At 33.9% G+C, this 15,350-nt stretch overlaps 1 protein-coding gene across 1 annotated transcript in view; it reads left to right on the top strand.

Annotated features, from left to right (window-relative positions):
* CTSO (cathepsin O) overlaps nucleotides 1–9,719 on the top strand; it is a 46,519-nt gene extending 36,800 nt beyond the window's left edge. Inside the window, exon 8 of the mRNA XM_051964486.1 lies at nucleotides 7,401–9,719. Within this exon, the coding sequence (XP_051820446.1) occupies nucleotides 7,401–7,435 (35 nt within the window). The 3' untranslated portion in view covers nucleotides 7,436–9,719. The remainder of the gene's footprint in view (nucleotides 1–7,400) is intronic.
* Nucleotides 9,720–15,350: the final 5,631 nt, after the last annotated feature.

Below are 15,350 nucleotides of genomic sequence, written 5' to 3'. Positions count from 1 at the left end.
CTATAAATTGTCCATGGGGAGAGATTTCAGAGATCAACTAATTAAGATAGGAACTCTTCCCTTTCTCTCACATGAATTTATCCTGAGCATTAAATTCTAGTGTCCATCCCATAAGTGGAAGAATTGCTTCTAGAGCATACCCATCAAGTAATCCTATGGGCCTTACATGAATTCCCCTAAAGCATTCCATTTCATATTTGGATAGTTCTAATTATCAAGTTTTTCCTTATATCACAAGCTGGAATCCATTCTTTTATTAAACTCTGGTTTACAGAATTTTATTTTTTTAATTTTATTAGACTTTAAGAAATGTTAATTTGTATACATTAACCAGAAAATTAAGGGACAAGAGAAGACCAGAGACTGTGACACAGAGAGAGAGAGACAGAGACAGAGAGAGGGAGGGTGGAGGGGGCAAGGAAAGAGGAGAGAGAGAAGAGAGAGAGGGGGAGAGGAGGGAAGGAGAGAGGAAGGGAGAGAAAAAAAGGAGGTAGGGAAAGGGAAGAGGGATTTATTCTACCTAAAAACCTTCCTCTTGATCAGAGTTTCTTAAACTTTTTCCACTTGCAACCCCTTATTGCCCAAGAAATTTTTATGTGACCCCAAGTATATAGGTATACAAAGCAAAATTTGTTGATAGTAAATCATAATTTTGTGACTTCTACATTCAGTTATGAGACTCCATATGGAATCATAACCTACAGTTTAAGGAACTAGGTTCTAGATAAGGCATTCGTAATATAAATAGTGTATGTTTTTCAGAGTTAGTAAAATCTTTCCTATAGTTGGAAAGGTCAGAAAGAACAAGATACTACATCTCTCAATACTGGTCCCCACACCTAGAATACTTTCCCTTCTTGTCTCCACTTCCTACCTTCCCTAACTTCCTTCGAGGTTCAGACAAAATCTCATAATCTATGTTGCCCAACCTCTCAATTCTAGTGCTTTCCCTCTGTTAGTTATTCCCTAAGTATTCTGCATATAGCTTGATTGTACATATTTATTTGCTTATGTCTCACCCTTTAAATTGTAAGCTTCTTGAGACCAGCACTGCCTTTTGCTTCTTATATTCCCAGTACTTGGTATATGGCAAGTGTTTAACAAGTGTTTATTGAATGACTTTAAAAGGAAGTTCAGAGAGGAAGATGAAACCATCTTTCCCTTAATACCAATATCGTAAGTTGCTATGGTTAATTTTAAACAGAATTTTCAGTCATGTCATGTTTACTCTCAAAGCAATGGAGGAATTATCACTCACACACACTGACCATATATTCATTTCAATTCAATCCAGCAGCTGTTTTAAAAATAGCTACTATGTTCAGTGTGCTGTGCTTGTGGAGATCTAACTTTTGAGAGAAGTGTTGAGGGATTTCCCCAAAACGCTGCTCTGCTGTCTGACACAGAAAAAAAGTGATAGGGAGACAGACACAGGGAGAGACAGAAAGAGACAGAGAGTACAATTTAAACAGGTTAAATGACTAGACACAAAGATAGGGGGAGAAGAGGTAAAGACAAAGACAGTCAGTTTTGCTCTCTCCCCCTCCTTTCTTCCCTTTCTCTCTCTTCTCCTTCCCTCCCTCCCTCTCTTTCTTTCTCTCTGTCTCTTCCTCTCTGTCACACACTTTCTCACTCTCTCTCTCACACATACACACACACACACACACACACACACACACACACTTTCTTTCTCTTTCTCTCTCTTTCTGTCTCTGTCTCTCTGTAGATATAGATATCTATATGTGGGTGTGTGCGTATATAAATAGATGAATTATTATTAGCTTTTGCCTAATATATATCTATATATTATGCAACATATAAATATATCATTTGTATACATATGAATTATTAACTTATTCCTTGCTTAAATTTATTTATAACACATAATTATATGTGTACATATGCTTATATAAAAGATTACTAATGTATTTCCTACCTAAATGTATATATTTATATATTATGTAGCATATATATATAAATATATATATGTACATATACACACATGTGTATGCATATGAAATTTTACTAGCTTATTTCTTGTAGAAATATTTATAAGTATATATAATATAAATAAAAATATAAATGCAATATATCAATAAATATATTAATGATAAATATATGTAATATAAATAAATATATAAATAAGTATATAAATGATATGCAAATGTAATGCATAAATATGTAAGTATATAATATATGAATATATATAGAGAGATTATTTCTAGCTTATTACTTGCCTAATCATATATTTATATAAAATATATTATTTGTAAATGTTATATACATATGTTATGTACATATATACATATATGTTTATAATATGTAGTGTACAGTGTAAAATATTAAATATATAATATATTACTAGTTTTTTCCTTGCCTTTTGATTTAAGACAAGACTTCTTAATCTTTTTAAATTGTGTCATAGAGCCTTTGGTCAGTCTAGTGGAAACTCGTGGAAAAGCTCTTATCAGAATAAAATTTTTATCTGGAATTACAAAGAAAACTGATATAAGGAAATCATTTTCAAATCTTAAAAAGCAAACAGAGGTTTACAGTCTTTGCTTTAAGGATCTCTGATTTAAACCATATTCTCAAAGTTAATAGTACATAGATACCTTTTATGTTTTTATACATATTTGGGATAGACAGCACAGTGTTATAGATTGACAACTGCCTTTAGAGTCATGAATTCTTATCTCTGACATAAACTGTGTCAGGTTATGTGGCATAGGACAAGTTATTTAAACTCTCAATGTTCTGGGCCAAATTCTAAGATTTTCCTTAAAACAGTTCCATCTTGAGAGTTTCTTATCCTTCCTAGTCTGACTTTCTTCGATTAATTTTTAATCTCCAAGATCCTATTTATTTTTACTTTGAAGCCTTTGAAATGTTTTCCCCAAATCACCTGATCTTCCTTTTCTTTTTTTGCAAACTCTGAGAAAATGGGCGCTTCTCCCCATTGCTCCATCATTTTTATTCCAGTTTAGAGAATTTTGCTTTTGTCTTAACCTTCTCTAGTTCATCCTACTGAGTTGAACTTTCCACAGCAGTGGTTTTGTCATGTCAATCATTCCCCACTTAAAATAGTCAACATTAAATAAATAGTTACTAAATTATTCAAGGTACCACATGTAATCCAACTTAACAAGAGTTTGGCCTAAATGCAGAGTGGTTCAGACCTTTTGGGGTCTCCTTATAAGAAGACCTCTTATTGGCTTTTGTGAGTTTTCCAGAGACTAGGTCATAATTCATGTGGTAACCATTTATAATTGATCACTTATCCACTAATACCTTTGGTGACTTCCAGAGAATCAGAACCAGAAAAGATGCCGTTCTCAAGAAAAACTCTCGAGTTTTGAAAACTGAATCTGGGACCTTGTTTATCTTGTATTTTGTGTCCCTGCCTCTTATATTCAGCAGTGCAGAGGTAACAGCCAAAAGCTGACCCCATGAAACACTAGGTTTGGTAGACTTTTTCCCTTTACAATTAAGAATAGATGCTGCGTGCAGAATTCTGATGCTTGTTTCCCAAGTATGGTCTCCCTCTTCACCTGTTCCTCTTAGAATCTCCCTGACTCAAATATCACTGTCATCACAAAAATGTTCTGACTCTTTACAGTTGTCACTGCCCTCCTACCACAAATTATCTTGTATTTCATCATCTGCAAAAATATTGATCCTTCTTGAGACAGATAGTGATTGTTCTATCTGTATCCTCACTGGCTCAGGGCCTGATATTAGGTATATGATATTTGCTTATTGAATTGAATTTACATGTTTTAAAATTGTGTTGATACTTAAGTATTAATATTTGTATTTATACTTCATATACAAATAAACTTTTGTATATATTTGCAGAAGCAATAGCATTCAGGTGGTCTGAGTAAAAGAACAAATAAGCTGTTGTTAGCTGGAAGGAGAGGGTTCTCAGTGTTAAAATAAAGAGATAAATAGCTTTCAGTGAAACAAATAAACAAACATTATTGCCTACATATATACAAATAGATGGATATATTGGTCTATATGTAAACATATAGACCTATATTTATTGTAAATCATTCCTGTGTGTGTGTGTGTGTGTGTGTGTGTGTGTGTACACACACACATTTAATTGCAAACTTTTTTTCCTTGTAAATCATTCAAATTGGTTGTAGGTTCATCAGATCATGTCTAATTCAATGTTGGGGGAGGGCAGTAGAATTGTCACTATTAAAATTTTGCTTCAATTCAAATTCAAAAGAATAAATGTAAAAATTTTACTAAAAAGACAACCCACTAATAATAATAGTTAGTACTTGTGTTATACTTAAATGTTTGCAAATCACTTTATAAATATCATTTCATTTTATCATCACAATAATCCTGAGAAGTAGGTCCTATTACATTATTCTCATTTTACAGATGAGGAAACTGAGGCTGAAAATGGTTTGACTTGTTTAAGGAAAATTTTATATCTTTCAAATGCTTACACGAGTAAAATAGAAAAAGGGAAGATCAATGAATTGGGTGTGCAACTAAAAAAGCTAGAAAAAAGAACAAATTTAAAACCCCTAATTAAATGCCTAATTAGACATTCTTAAAATCAAAAGAGATTAATAATAAAATTGAAAGTAAGAAAAGTATTGAACTAATAAACAAAACTAAGAGTTTGTGAAAAATAACAAGAACAGAATAGAAAAATCTTTGGTTAATTTGATTAGAAAAAAGGAAAGAAGAAAACCAAATTACCAATATCAAAAATGAAAATGGTGAACTTAACACTAATGAAAAAAATTAAAGCATTAATTAAAAGATATTTTGTCTAATTGTATGTCAGTAAAATTGATAATCTTGTTTCAAGTTCTGGCCCATAATAGAAAATTACTTAGAAACAATTAAATACTTTATCAAAGTTACAGCATATAAAATAAACCCACATAAGTCATCAACATTTCTGTATGTTATCAACAAAGTCCAGCAGCAAGAGATGGAGAAATTCCATTTAAAATAATGGTAGATAAAAAAATATTTGGGACTCTACATGTCATGATAAAGTCAGGAATTATATGAACACAGTTACAAAACACTTCATAGAAATAAACAATTGGATCTAAACAATTGGAAGAATATCAAGTGCTCATGGGTAGGCTGAGTTAATATAATAAAAATAACAATTCTATTTGTTAATTTACTTCTTCAGTGCCATAGCAATCAAACTACCAAGAAAATATTTTATAAAGCTAGAAAAAAAAATAACAAAATTCATCTGGAAGGAAAAAAGGTCAAGAATTTCAAGGGAATTAATGAAAAATATGCAAATGAAGATGGGCTAGCTGTATCAGACCTAAAACTATATTATAAAGCAGCAGTCATCAAAGCCATTCAGTACTGGCTCAGAAACAGAGTAGTGAATGGACCAGCACAATAAGTTAAATTCACAAGACACAATATTCAATGACTATAGTAATTTAGTGGTTGATAAACCCAGAGACTCCAACTTCTGGGATAAGGCCTCAATATGTGACAAAAATTGCTGGGAAAACTAGAAAATAGTATGGCAGAAATTAGGCATTGACCAGCATCTAACATCTTATCCTAAGGTAAGTTAAAATCCGGTTCGTGACTTAGACATAAAGGGTAATATTATGAGCAAATTAGGAGAACAAGGGATAGTCTGTGTCTACTACCTTTGTGGAGAAGGGAGGAATTTATGGCCAAAGGAAAACTAAAGAATAATATGTAATGCAAAATGAATAATTTTGGTTACATTAAATTTAAAAGTTTTTGCATAAACAAAGCCAATGCAGACAAGATTAGAAGGAAAGCAGAAGGCTGGGGGTGGGAGGATTTTTATATCCAATATTTCTGATAAAAGCTTCATTTCTAAAATATATAAAAAATCGACTAAAATTTATAAGAAGACCTGACATTTCCTAATTGATAAATGGTCAAAGACTATGAATAGAAAATTTTCAAATGAAGAAATTAAAACTATTTCTAGTGATATGAAAAAATGCTTATACATCACTATTGATTAGAGAAAAAATCATTAAGACGACTGAAATACTGTTTCACACTTTAGATTGGCTAAGATGGCAGGAAAAGATGATGATGAATGTTAGAGGGCATGGGAGAATTGAAACACTAATACATTGCTGTTGGAGTTGAAAACTGATGTAATCATTCTGGAAAGCAACTTGGAACTGTGTTCAAAGGGCAATAAAGTCTTTGATCCAGCAGTGTCTCTGTTGGGTCTGTATCTCAAAGACATCAAAAAAAAAGGAAGAAGGACCCACATGTGCAAAAATATTTGCAGCAGCCCTTTTTTTAGTGGCAAGGAACTGGAAACTGAATATATGCCCATCAATTGGAGAATATCTGAATAAATTATAGTATATGAATGTAATGGAATATTGTTGTTTTATAAGAAATGATGAGCAGGATGATTTCAGAAAAGCCTGGAAAGACTTATATGAACAGATACTATGTGAAGAGAATAGAACCAAGAGAACATTGTACATAGCAACAAGAAGATTAAATGATAATCAGTTGTGATGGATGTGATTCTTTTCAATAATGAGTTGATTCAGGGCAATTCCAATAGACTGATGGAAATAATCATTCATATCCAAAGAGAAAACTATGGAGACTGAATGTGGATCAAAGCTTAGTATTTTCACTTTTTTGTTGTTTGTTTGCTTGTTTTTTTTTTTTTCCTTTTTCATGTGTTTTCCCCTTTTGCTCTGATTTTTTTTTTTTTTTTGGTGCAGCATTATGAATATAGAAATATGTTTAGAAGACTTGCATATGTTTAACTTACTGTCTAGAGGTGGGAAGGAGAAAAATTTGTTACACAAAGTTTTGCAAGGGTGAATGTTGAAAACTCTCTTTATATTATTTGGAAAAAATAAAAATCTATTATTTTTTTAAATAGGATGACTTGCCCAGCGTCACACAGCTGCTAAGCTAAGGCCAGATTTAAACTGAGGCCTTCCCTAGCTGCCTCTAAATTGTTTTCATTGTCCTATTATCTAAACAATAATGTGAATAATATATATCTTAATTAGTCAAACCTATTTGTTTAAGTAATTTGTTGTTATATGTATGTATATCTATAACACACACACACACACACATACACTCACTCCTGAATTTGACCTTGCTGTTCCTCAGAGTTCTACCTACTTGCTTCAATACATGTAGTCACAAAATTGCAATAAGCTATGACATTTTTCTTAAATAACAGTAGTTAATCATTTACCAGTGCTTCAGTTAGAGTCTGATGTAGGTTGGTGTAAAAAAGGTCAAATCCAGTTTTTAAAAATCCCTGAGTAAACATTTAATTCCAGAGGTTAGTTTAGAGGCAGAATTGTTTTCATCAATCAGTTTGTCTAATAGAACTTTTTTTTTTCTTCCTTTAGGTATTGCAGATTCAGTATCTGCAGTGTTTGTGTGATACATGGAAGGAACACAAAAATGAAATCCTCATTACTGAACATTTTTGTCTTCAGAAACTCTCAAGTCCTGCTACTCAGCTACACAGGGACTAAGAGAAACTAGTTTTTCAAAGTCATGGTCATTGAGTGATTGTCTTTGTAAATACCAGGCGTGCTGAAGTCAAGGGGAAAATACCAGGTCAATGTTCTTCTTGCTGCCGTTTGTGGGAGGTTAAACTATAGGGATTTGCAACATATAGATTCTGTGAATCCATTCATTCAGTTCAACAAATTATTATTTTGTGGCTTCAGCATGCAAGTCCAAGTATTAAGCATTAGGGTTACAGAGATGAAGAAATTCCAACAAGATAGAAATACGATGAGAAGTGGGCTATGATAAGGATGTAGGAACATTCATGGCAGATTCAAGGAGAGATGAAATGAGGGAGTTAGATCTTTCAATCTTTTCTTGTTCTGACGTTCTATGACCCTATGAAGTCTTGGGCTTTCCCTTTGTGATGTCCTTCTTCCATAGGGTCATTGGTAGCTCATTTGTACCCACTATTTGTTCATTATCCTTCCCATCCAGTAATTAGTTTTTCATGAGTCTGGTAGCTGACTGAGCTATGCTAATTTTAATTTGAAATAGTAAGTAGTATTTCCTGGTAGTGCTGTGAGAGAGGAGTCTTCTCTCACTGACACCTGAGCTAGTCCATGCTTAATTCCTTATCTTACTTTGAGAAAAGAAAAGGAAAAAAGTCTTATCTCTTTAAAAGTGCCCTAAGTATTTTTCTATAAATCCCTGTCAGTCTTTAATATAATAGAACTTTCAGTATGAAACTTTCTAAATAGCAATAGCTTTCAAACAGAGACATTTCATCCTTTCTTCTTTTTGCATCCTTAGATCCCTTAATCTAAATCATCAGGGTTCGGCAGTCCTTCTTTTCTTGCATTAGCCAAAAGTGGCCTCAGAAGAATATGTTTGTTTACTGATATACTCTCAAGAATCAGCCAGGAGAATTATTAGTCTTGGGAAATGATGAATTGTGAAAAATAATTGGGGCTTGGACTGTTAGCCAAGAGATGGGTTCTAAGCCTGCCAATAATAAACTGACTTTTGACATAATTATCCCAGTTTTCTCTATATAGAAGGATTTGGATAAGCTCAGGGATCTCCAGAGTAGACTAAGGGGACTATTGTATAACTTTGTATGTTATTAACTCAGTAGAGGGTGGGATTATAGTTGCCAATCTAGATTCTCTACTTTTCCCCCCAACTCCTTCTATTCTTATCCCTTGTCCTCTCAATAAACTTGGGCCAGGGGAAGGCATCCCTCCGCCTTTGGCTCTTTGCTTCAAATACCAGCCAATGAATAAGACCTTACCACTACCAGTATCCCTTTCATTTTCAGTGGATTGCGAAGTCACACAGGATGAGCAGGCATTTTTGGTGCACTGGAAATCATATTTCATCAATTCTTCCTTCTAGCCAAATCCATTCCTTTTTTGAAGTTCTCTTGCTATCAAAAGTATCACCATCTTCCCTGTAGATTTGCAACTTTGGTGTCTCATTCCATTTGTTACTCTTATTTCTTCCAATTAGTTACCAAATCATGTCTTTTCTACCTCTATGATCTCTCTTGCATTTCTTCCCCTCTCTCTGCTTAACATAGCTACATAGCTACCACCTAAGTTCAGACCATCATTACCTCTTGCCTGGACTCTTTACAATAGATTCCTAATAAATCTCCCTGCTTCAAGTCTTTCTCTTCTATAGAGCTGCAAAAGTGGCATACATCTCACATATCACTCCTCCCTAGTAAATTCCATTGGTTTCCTGTTGACTGCAGAATCAATTTTTCAAAAAATCTTTATCTCATACTTTAAAAATATCTACTTTTGTATAAGTTTTATGTATACATAATTACTACAGCAGTACACATATTGGGGGTTTGTGCTCAATTTTTTATACTAAAAGAGAAAAACTATCCAAAAAATTTGGACTAGATTTCTCCAAGGACTCTTAGACCTCTAAAATTCTGGAGTTCTTTAGTAGAAATCCTTTACAATTCAGGTAAACCAGGAAAACATTTCTTGATTCAGCACAGCACACATGTATTGCAATATACAACTGATTTGTTAATGTTTTGTTATTGTTACTTCTTTTTTATTTTTATGGGCATTTATAAAGTTCTGGATTTTTAAAATTTTGGAGATAATTTTTAAGTAAGGAAATACTTGGGAATTTTCTTGGATTCACAGTTTTGATTATCTTTGTAATAAAGATTAAAATATGATCATTTATTTTAATGACTGGTTTATATTCTGAGGCAAAGGTATGTAAAGGCTTGTATTTATGAAGATAGTTATCTCTGCTTATCTGTCTGCCTGGAAAGTAGTGAACTCTATAAAAAATGATCACAATGGGCATTTATATTGATGAGAGGAGCTAACATTTGCAATCTGTTTTAAATCAGCATTTTTGCATATTATGAATTACATTCATGCAGAGCAATTCAAAAGCAAATTTTCTCCTGCTAATACTCTGAGCTATTTAAAGCAAGCTTAAAGGAAAACACCAGCATGGATTTGATTGACACTGTAATCTAAGATATTTTGCCCACTGAGAGACATTGAGAGGCATCCTACTAGATGCTGTGTGTGATGGCAGCAATAAACTCTGATAGATTGAAACTGGGGGTGGGGGTAGGGGGCAGCTAAGTGACGCAGTGGATAGAGCACCACCCTTGAAATCTGGAGGATCTGAATTCGAATTTGGCCTCAGAAACAACACTTTCTAGCTGTGTGACCCTGGGCATTTTAACTCCAATTGCCGAAGGAAGGAAGGAAGGAAGGAAAGAAAGAAAGAAAGAAAGAAAGAAAGAAAGAAAGAAAGAAAGAAAGAAAGAAAGAAAGAAAGAAAGAAAGAAAGAAAGAAAAAAAGGAGGGAGGGAAGAAAGAAAGAAAGAAAGAAAGAAAGAAAGAAAGAAAGAAAGAAAGAAAGAAAGAAAGAAAGAAAGAAAGAAAGAAAGAAAGAAAGAAAGAAAGAAAGAAAGGAAGGAAGAAAAGGAAGGAAGGAAAGAAAGAAAAAAAGGAGGGAGGGAGGGAAGAAAGAAAGAAAGAAAGGAAGAAAAAGAAAGAGAAAGAAAGAAAAAAAGGAAGGAAGGAAAAAGATTGAGACTGAGAGTTTCAAGTGCTAAGACCGAATTGACTTAGTCAAAGGGAGATTGAAGAAAGGAAGCAAAAATCCAAAAGGATTCTAAATAAAGTATGAAAATCTTGGTTTTCTGACCAACAATCAGAACTACCCAATAGGCTTCCTAGGAAAAGAACTTTCAAACTGGAGATACTTAATAAGACTACTTTTGAAAATGCCAAACAAATAACCTCTAAGAACCATGATTAAACTCTTAAGATAAACTGTGGTAAGTTGCCAATCTACATCAGTGGAATGGGCTCCCCACATTGGGGATTTTTACATTGATGAACGTTCAAGTCTGGATTTGAAAAACAACAGAAGCCAACAAAAACAATGAAATAAAGTTATTAAAAAATGTCATAGCCCTTTGATAACTACACTGATAAATTTCTGACTCCTATACTTTATCATACTGCCTGTACTTTTAGGTTAGGTTTACATACACAAAGCAGATTGGAAAAAAAGTGATATTCAAGCTACTACTTATTTGGAAAACTTACCAGTTGAATTTTATCACAAATGTGACTGTATTAATTAAAGATTTTTTTTTTATTTGTTTGGTTTTTGGGTTATACATCTAGATAACCATGGTCCCTCATTCAAAGTCACTCTTAGCATAAGTGGAAACAATTCCATAAAAATTCAGGTCATCTTAATACCAGTCTACTGTAAAAGCAAGAAATATGTCATATAAAATATATTCTAAATCAGTATTAGTTAGAGAAATGCAGATTATAAGAACTCTGAGGTACTACTTTACACCTATAACACTGGCTAAAAAGCAAAAAAGAAAAATGATGGATGTTGGAGGGCATGTGGGAAAACTGGGGCACTAATACACTGGTGGTGGAGTTGTGAACTGTTCCAACCACTTAGGAGAGCAATTTGGAACTATAACAAAAGAGGTATAAAACTATGCATACCCTTTTTTGATGTAATATGATTTTTGAGGTCGCCTGATTTTAGGGGTCGTCCTGTTCTGGCAATCTATCTGATTCCAAAGTCCTCTGGCTTTGGCCCCACACACACCCAATCTAGGAAAGCTATTATTCTGACCACAGATCAAACTCCTGAGACAATAGTGAATAAAACTACTCCTCAAAATATTGCTGATTGATAATCTGGTCAATTAGAACCAAATTCTTTCCTATGTATGATCTGTAGAATTAGCATATCAGTGCTAAAAAGCTGGATAAATGTGTCTCCTTGCTTCTGTTTCTCTGCTGAATTTCCTTACAATTCAGTCTACTTGTAATGGCCTTACTATTACAACAAAACTTTGCTCCTTGTCTAAAGAGAGGGGTTCAAGCCTGCAAATTCTTTTGAGATACCTTGAGATACTAGTCTATGACCCCACATGTTGGGGTCCCCCTTCCCAACCTCAATACTTTGTTCTAGCAATACTACTATTAGGTCTATATCCCCAAAATGGACCTATTTGCACAAAAATATTTATAGCAGCTCTTTTTGTGGTGGTTAAGAATTGAAAATCAAAATGCCCATCAATTGGGGAATGGCTAAACAAGTTGTGGTATATAATTATAATGGAATATCATGTGCTATAAAAAATGACAAGCAGGATGATTTCAGAAAAACCTGGAAAGACGTGAACAGAGAATGTTATACACAGGAATAGCCATATTGTTCAGTGAAAAGTGTCAATGACTTGGTTCTTCCAAAACAATCCCAAAGGATTAATGATGAAAGAACTAATACCTTTTGAATAGAGAGTGAAGCATGCTATTTTTCACTTTCATTCTTTTTCTTGGGAGTCTTGTTGTACAAAATGACTAATATAAAAATGTTTTACATGAGTGCACATGTGTAACCTATATCTGATTACTTGCTATCTTAAGGAGAAGAGAGGATGGATGGGAAGGAGGAAAGGCTAGAATTAGGAACTCAAAATTTTTTTTAAAATTGTTTTAATGTAATTGGAAGAGAGACACTGAGGGTAAAAAGAGAAAGAGAAAAAAAATTGAAACATTCTGGTCTGTCCAATGAGAATTCAAATGAATATTGTTCTATAAATTTGCTGCCCCCCCCACACAAAGATGAGAGAACTAAATAATAAGTAAAAACATTATTTTAAAGAAATTTTTTTAAAGATACATTTAGACATTTATAATTATAGTTCTTGCCTAGATTTATACAATACCAAACATATTTCATGAGCTCAGTAATAAGATGTGCACTTTACATTATAAGATCAAAATTAATATATTTGGTAAAAGAGAAGAATTTATTAGGCATCTTCACATATTTTAAGGGCTATCGCTTTGAAGAGGGATTAGACTGTTTGGCTCTCTACAAATAGCTCACCGCCCCCCCCAGTGATGTTACCCCAAATGTGATCCCCTTTTCCCCAGTTCCATTTAACTACCCAACAGTCACACTAGCTTCTACAAAGAAACACAGAGGTATAATTACAAACATAATCAGTATTGAAAGGGGAGCTTAATTCCTTCTTCCCCCTTGCATTTCCCTCAGTCTCTAGAGAGGAGTAGCAGGAGTAGATTCATATTTTAGCTCAGTTCCTCCTATACAGTACAATCAATTTCAAGTCCAAAACTCCACCTTGGACTTGATTCTCAAACACCCTGTTTCTCAAGGCTTCTCCACCAGGCTAGCTAGCCAAAATATCTATTCCTCCTTCAATCCTGGTCCCAAAGATGCCTTAACTCAAACTCCCAGCTCCAGTGTAGATCACCACTGACACTTAAAACTGAGAAGGACAATGTAACAGAATAGAAATAAACATCCCCAAGCCCATATTTCAGAGCTGGAGTAAAAAAAGAGGGGACGAAGGTATCATTCTGTCAGGTTTAGTTCAAGATATCCATGCTGTCTGGATCCAGGTGGAAGGATCTTATAGGAAAGAGAGACAGTTCCAGTCTGCTCCTTTTAAAGATGCAGCCAACCAAAAGAAGCTTCTCCCACTCAGGTGGGAAAGGGTTAGGAAATTAGGGTCTTTCCATGACAGACTGATAAGATTTAGATTTAGGGAACCAAAATGAGATTAGGATTTCTGGTGGTCAGGGAGTTAAACGATAAGGTCTAGTGACAGGTTCAGGGTTCAGGGAACCAAATGAAGAGGTTTGGTTCCCCTGCAACCCATTGGGATTCGGCACAAGGATAGGGAGTTTTGGGCACTCCCTTCTGGTGGTACAGAGATTCTCTGTAAAAGTATTTACAGATTGAAAAACCTAGATTGATAAAAGGGTTTATTATGGGGATTGAAAGTAAGGTTAGAAATCCTGACAGAGAGGCATAAAGTCTGGTTAGGAAACAAGTGAGGATAAAGAGAGGATAACACTGGAAAAGAATATGATTCCAGTGGGCAGAGGTTTCCTTGGCATAGCATGGCATAGCCTAGCATGGCATGTTTGGAACCTCTGCAAAGAGAGGGTTTTAGTTTGACTCTTTTATAATGGGAGCTTTAGCTGAAGGGAACTCATGAGTGGAGTCCCAAGTTGGCTCACTGTTGGGTTTCAGCTTGAGCCGGAATTTGAATTGAATTCAATGAGTTTCAGGCCTGAACCAACCTTATTCAGATAATAAAGATAAAACTGTTTGTCCCTCAGGGCAGCATCCCTCACTGAGGCAGAGTTGAAGGAGATTTTCTCCTTTTAGGATTTTTAGAGTTGCGGGATCCTCTCTTCAAGACAATCGGTCAAGCCCCTTTACATATTTAAGTTATATACAAAATAGAGGGGAGAGGAAAAAAAAGAATTTACATGATAACTTTATTATATGCTTAAAGAAATAACAGGTTTTATAACAGTTTTACAATTTCATGTGCAATCATCTTTTATGATACTGCATTATGGAAATGCTCATTTTAGTCCATAAATTAAAAATAAAATAAATTAATGTTTAGATAATTATATTCAAAATAAATAAAGAATAGTTTAATTAATAGAAGAAACTAGCAACTGAACAAAGTCACTAGTTAAAATGTAATGTAAAGAATGTGTTTTGAGTTGAACGTTGAAAAACACTAGAGATTATCAGAGGTAGAGGTAAGGAGAAAATGTATTCTAGGATTGGATGACTTGTACAATGAGTAGAAAATAAAGTGTTTGTGAAGAATAATAGCAGGAAAATCTATTATTAGCAAGAATGCTGTGCAACAGGAAAGAATGCATGAAAAACAAACAAAAACCAATGTATATCAAATCTGGAAGATAAGTGGGAACTCATTGTGAAGTGTTCTTAATGCCAAGCAAAGGAGATTGTATTTGATCCTAGAGATAAATAGGAAGCCACTGAATTTTATTGAGTTGCAGAGTCATATGGTCATACCTTTGTTTTAGTGATTATGTGTAGAATAGATTGGAGAGGAAGAAAACAAACCAATTAGGAAGCTATTTTAGTAGTCCAGGTGAGAGGGATACACTGAGGGAGTTGGATTTAAGAGGTGTTGTGGAGTTAAAATTAACAAAATTTGGCAACTGAATATATGATATGAAGGAGAATGTGGAAAACTCCATGGTTGCATCTATGAGTAACTGGAAAGATGTTTTTTACCTCAATTGTATGATTTAAAAAAAAAAAAACTTGTTTGCTAGTAGTTGAGTCAAATAATTATAGCATTTATTTTGTTCTCTAATATAGTGGTCTCCAATCTTTTCAAGAGAAACTGTTTTTTTATATCACAGGCCCCTTTGTAATAATGATACTATTTTTGTCTTTTGATTTAGAAACTATTTAACAAAAAACTACTATGACTGGTA

The sequence above is a fragment of the Antechinus flavipes genome, chromosome 6 (assembly GCF_016432865.1).
Source record: "Antechinus flavipes isolate AdamAnt ecotype Samford, QLD, Australia chromosome 6, AdamAnt_v2, whole genome shotgun sequence".
NCBI lineage: Eukaryota > Metazoa > Chordata > Mammalia > Dasyuromorphia > Dasyuridae > Antechinus > Antechinus flavipes.
This window is presented reverse-complemented; position numbering and strand designations above follow the sequence as displayed.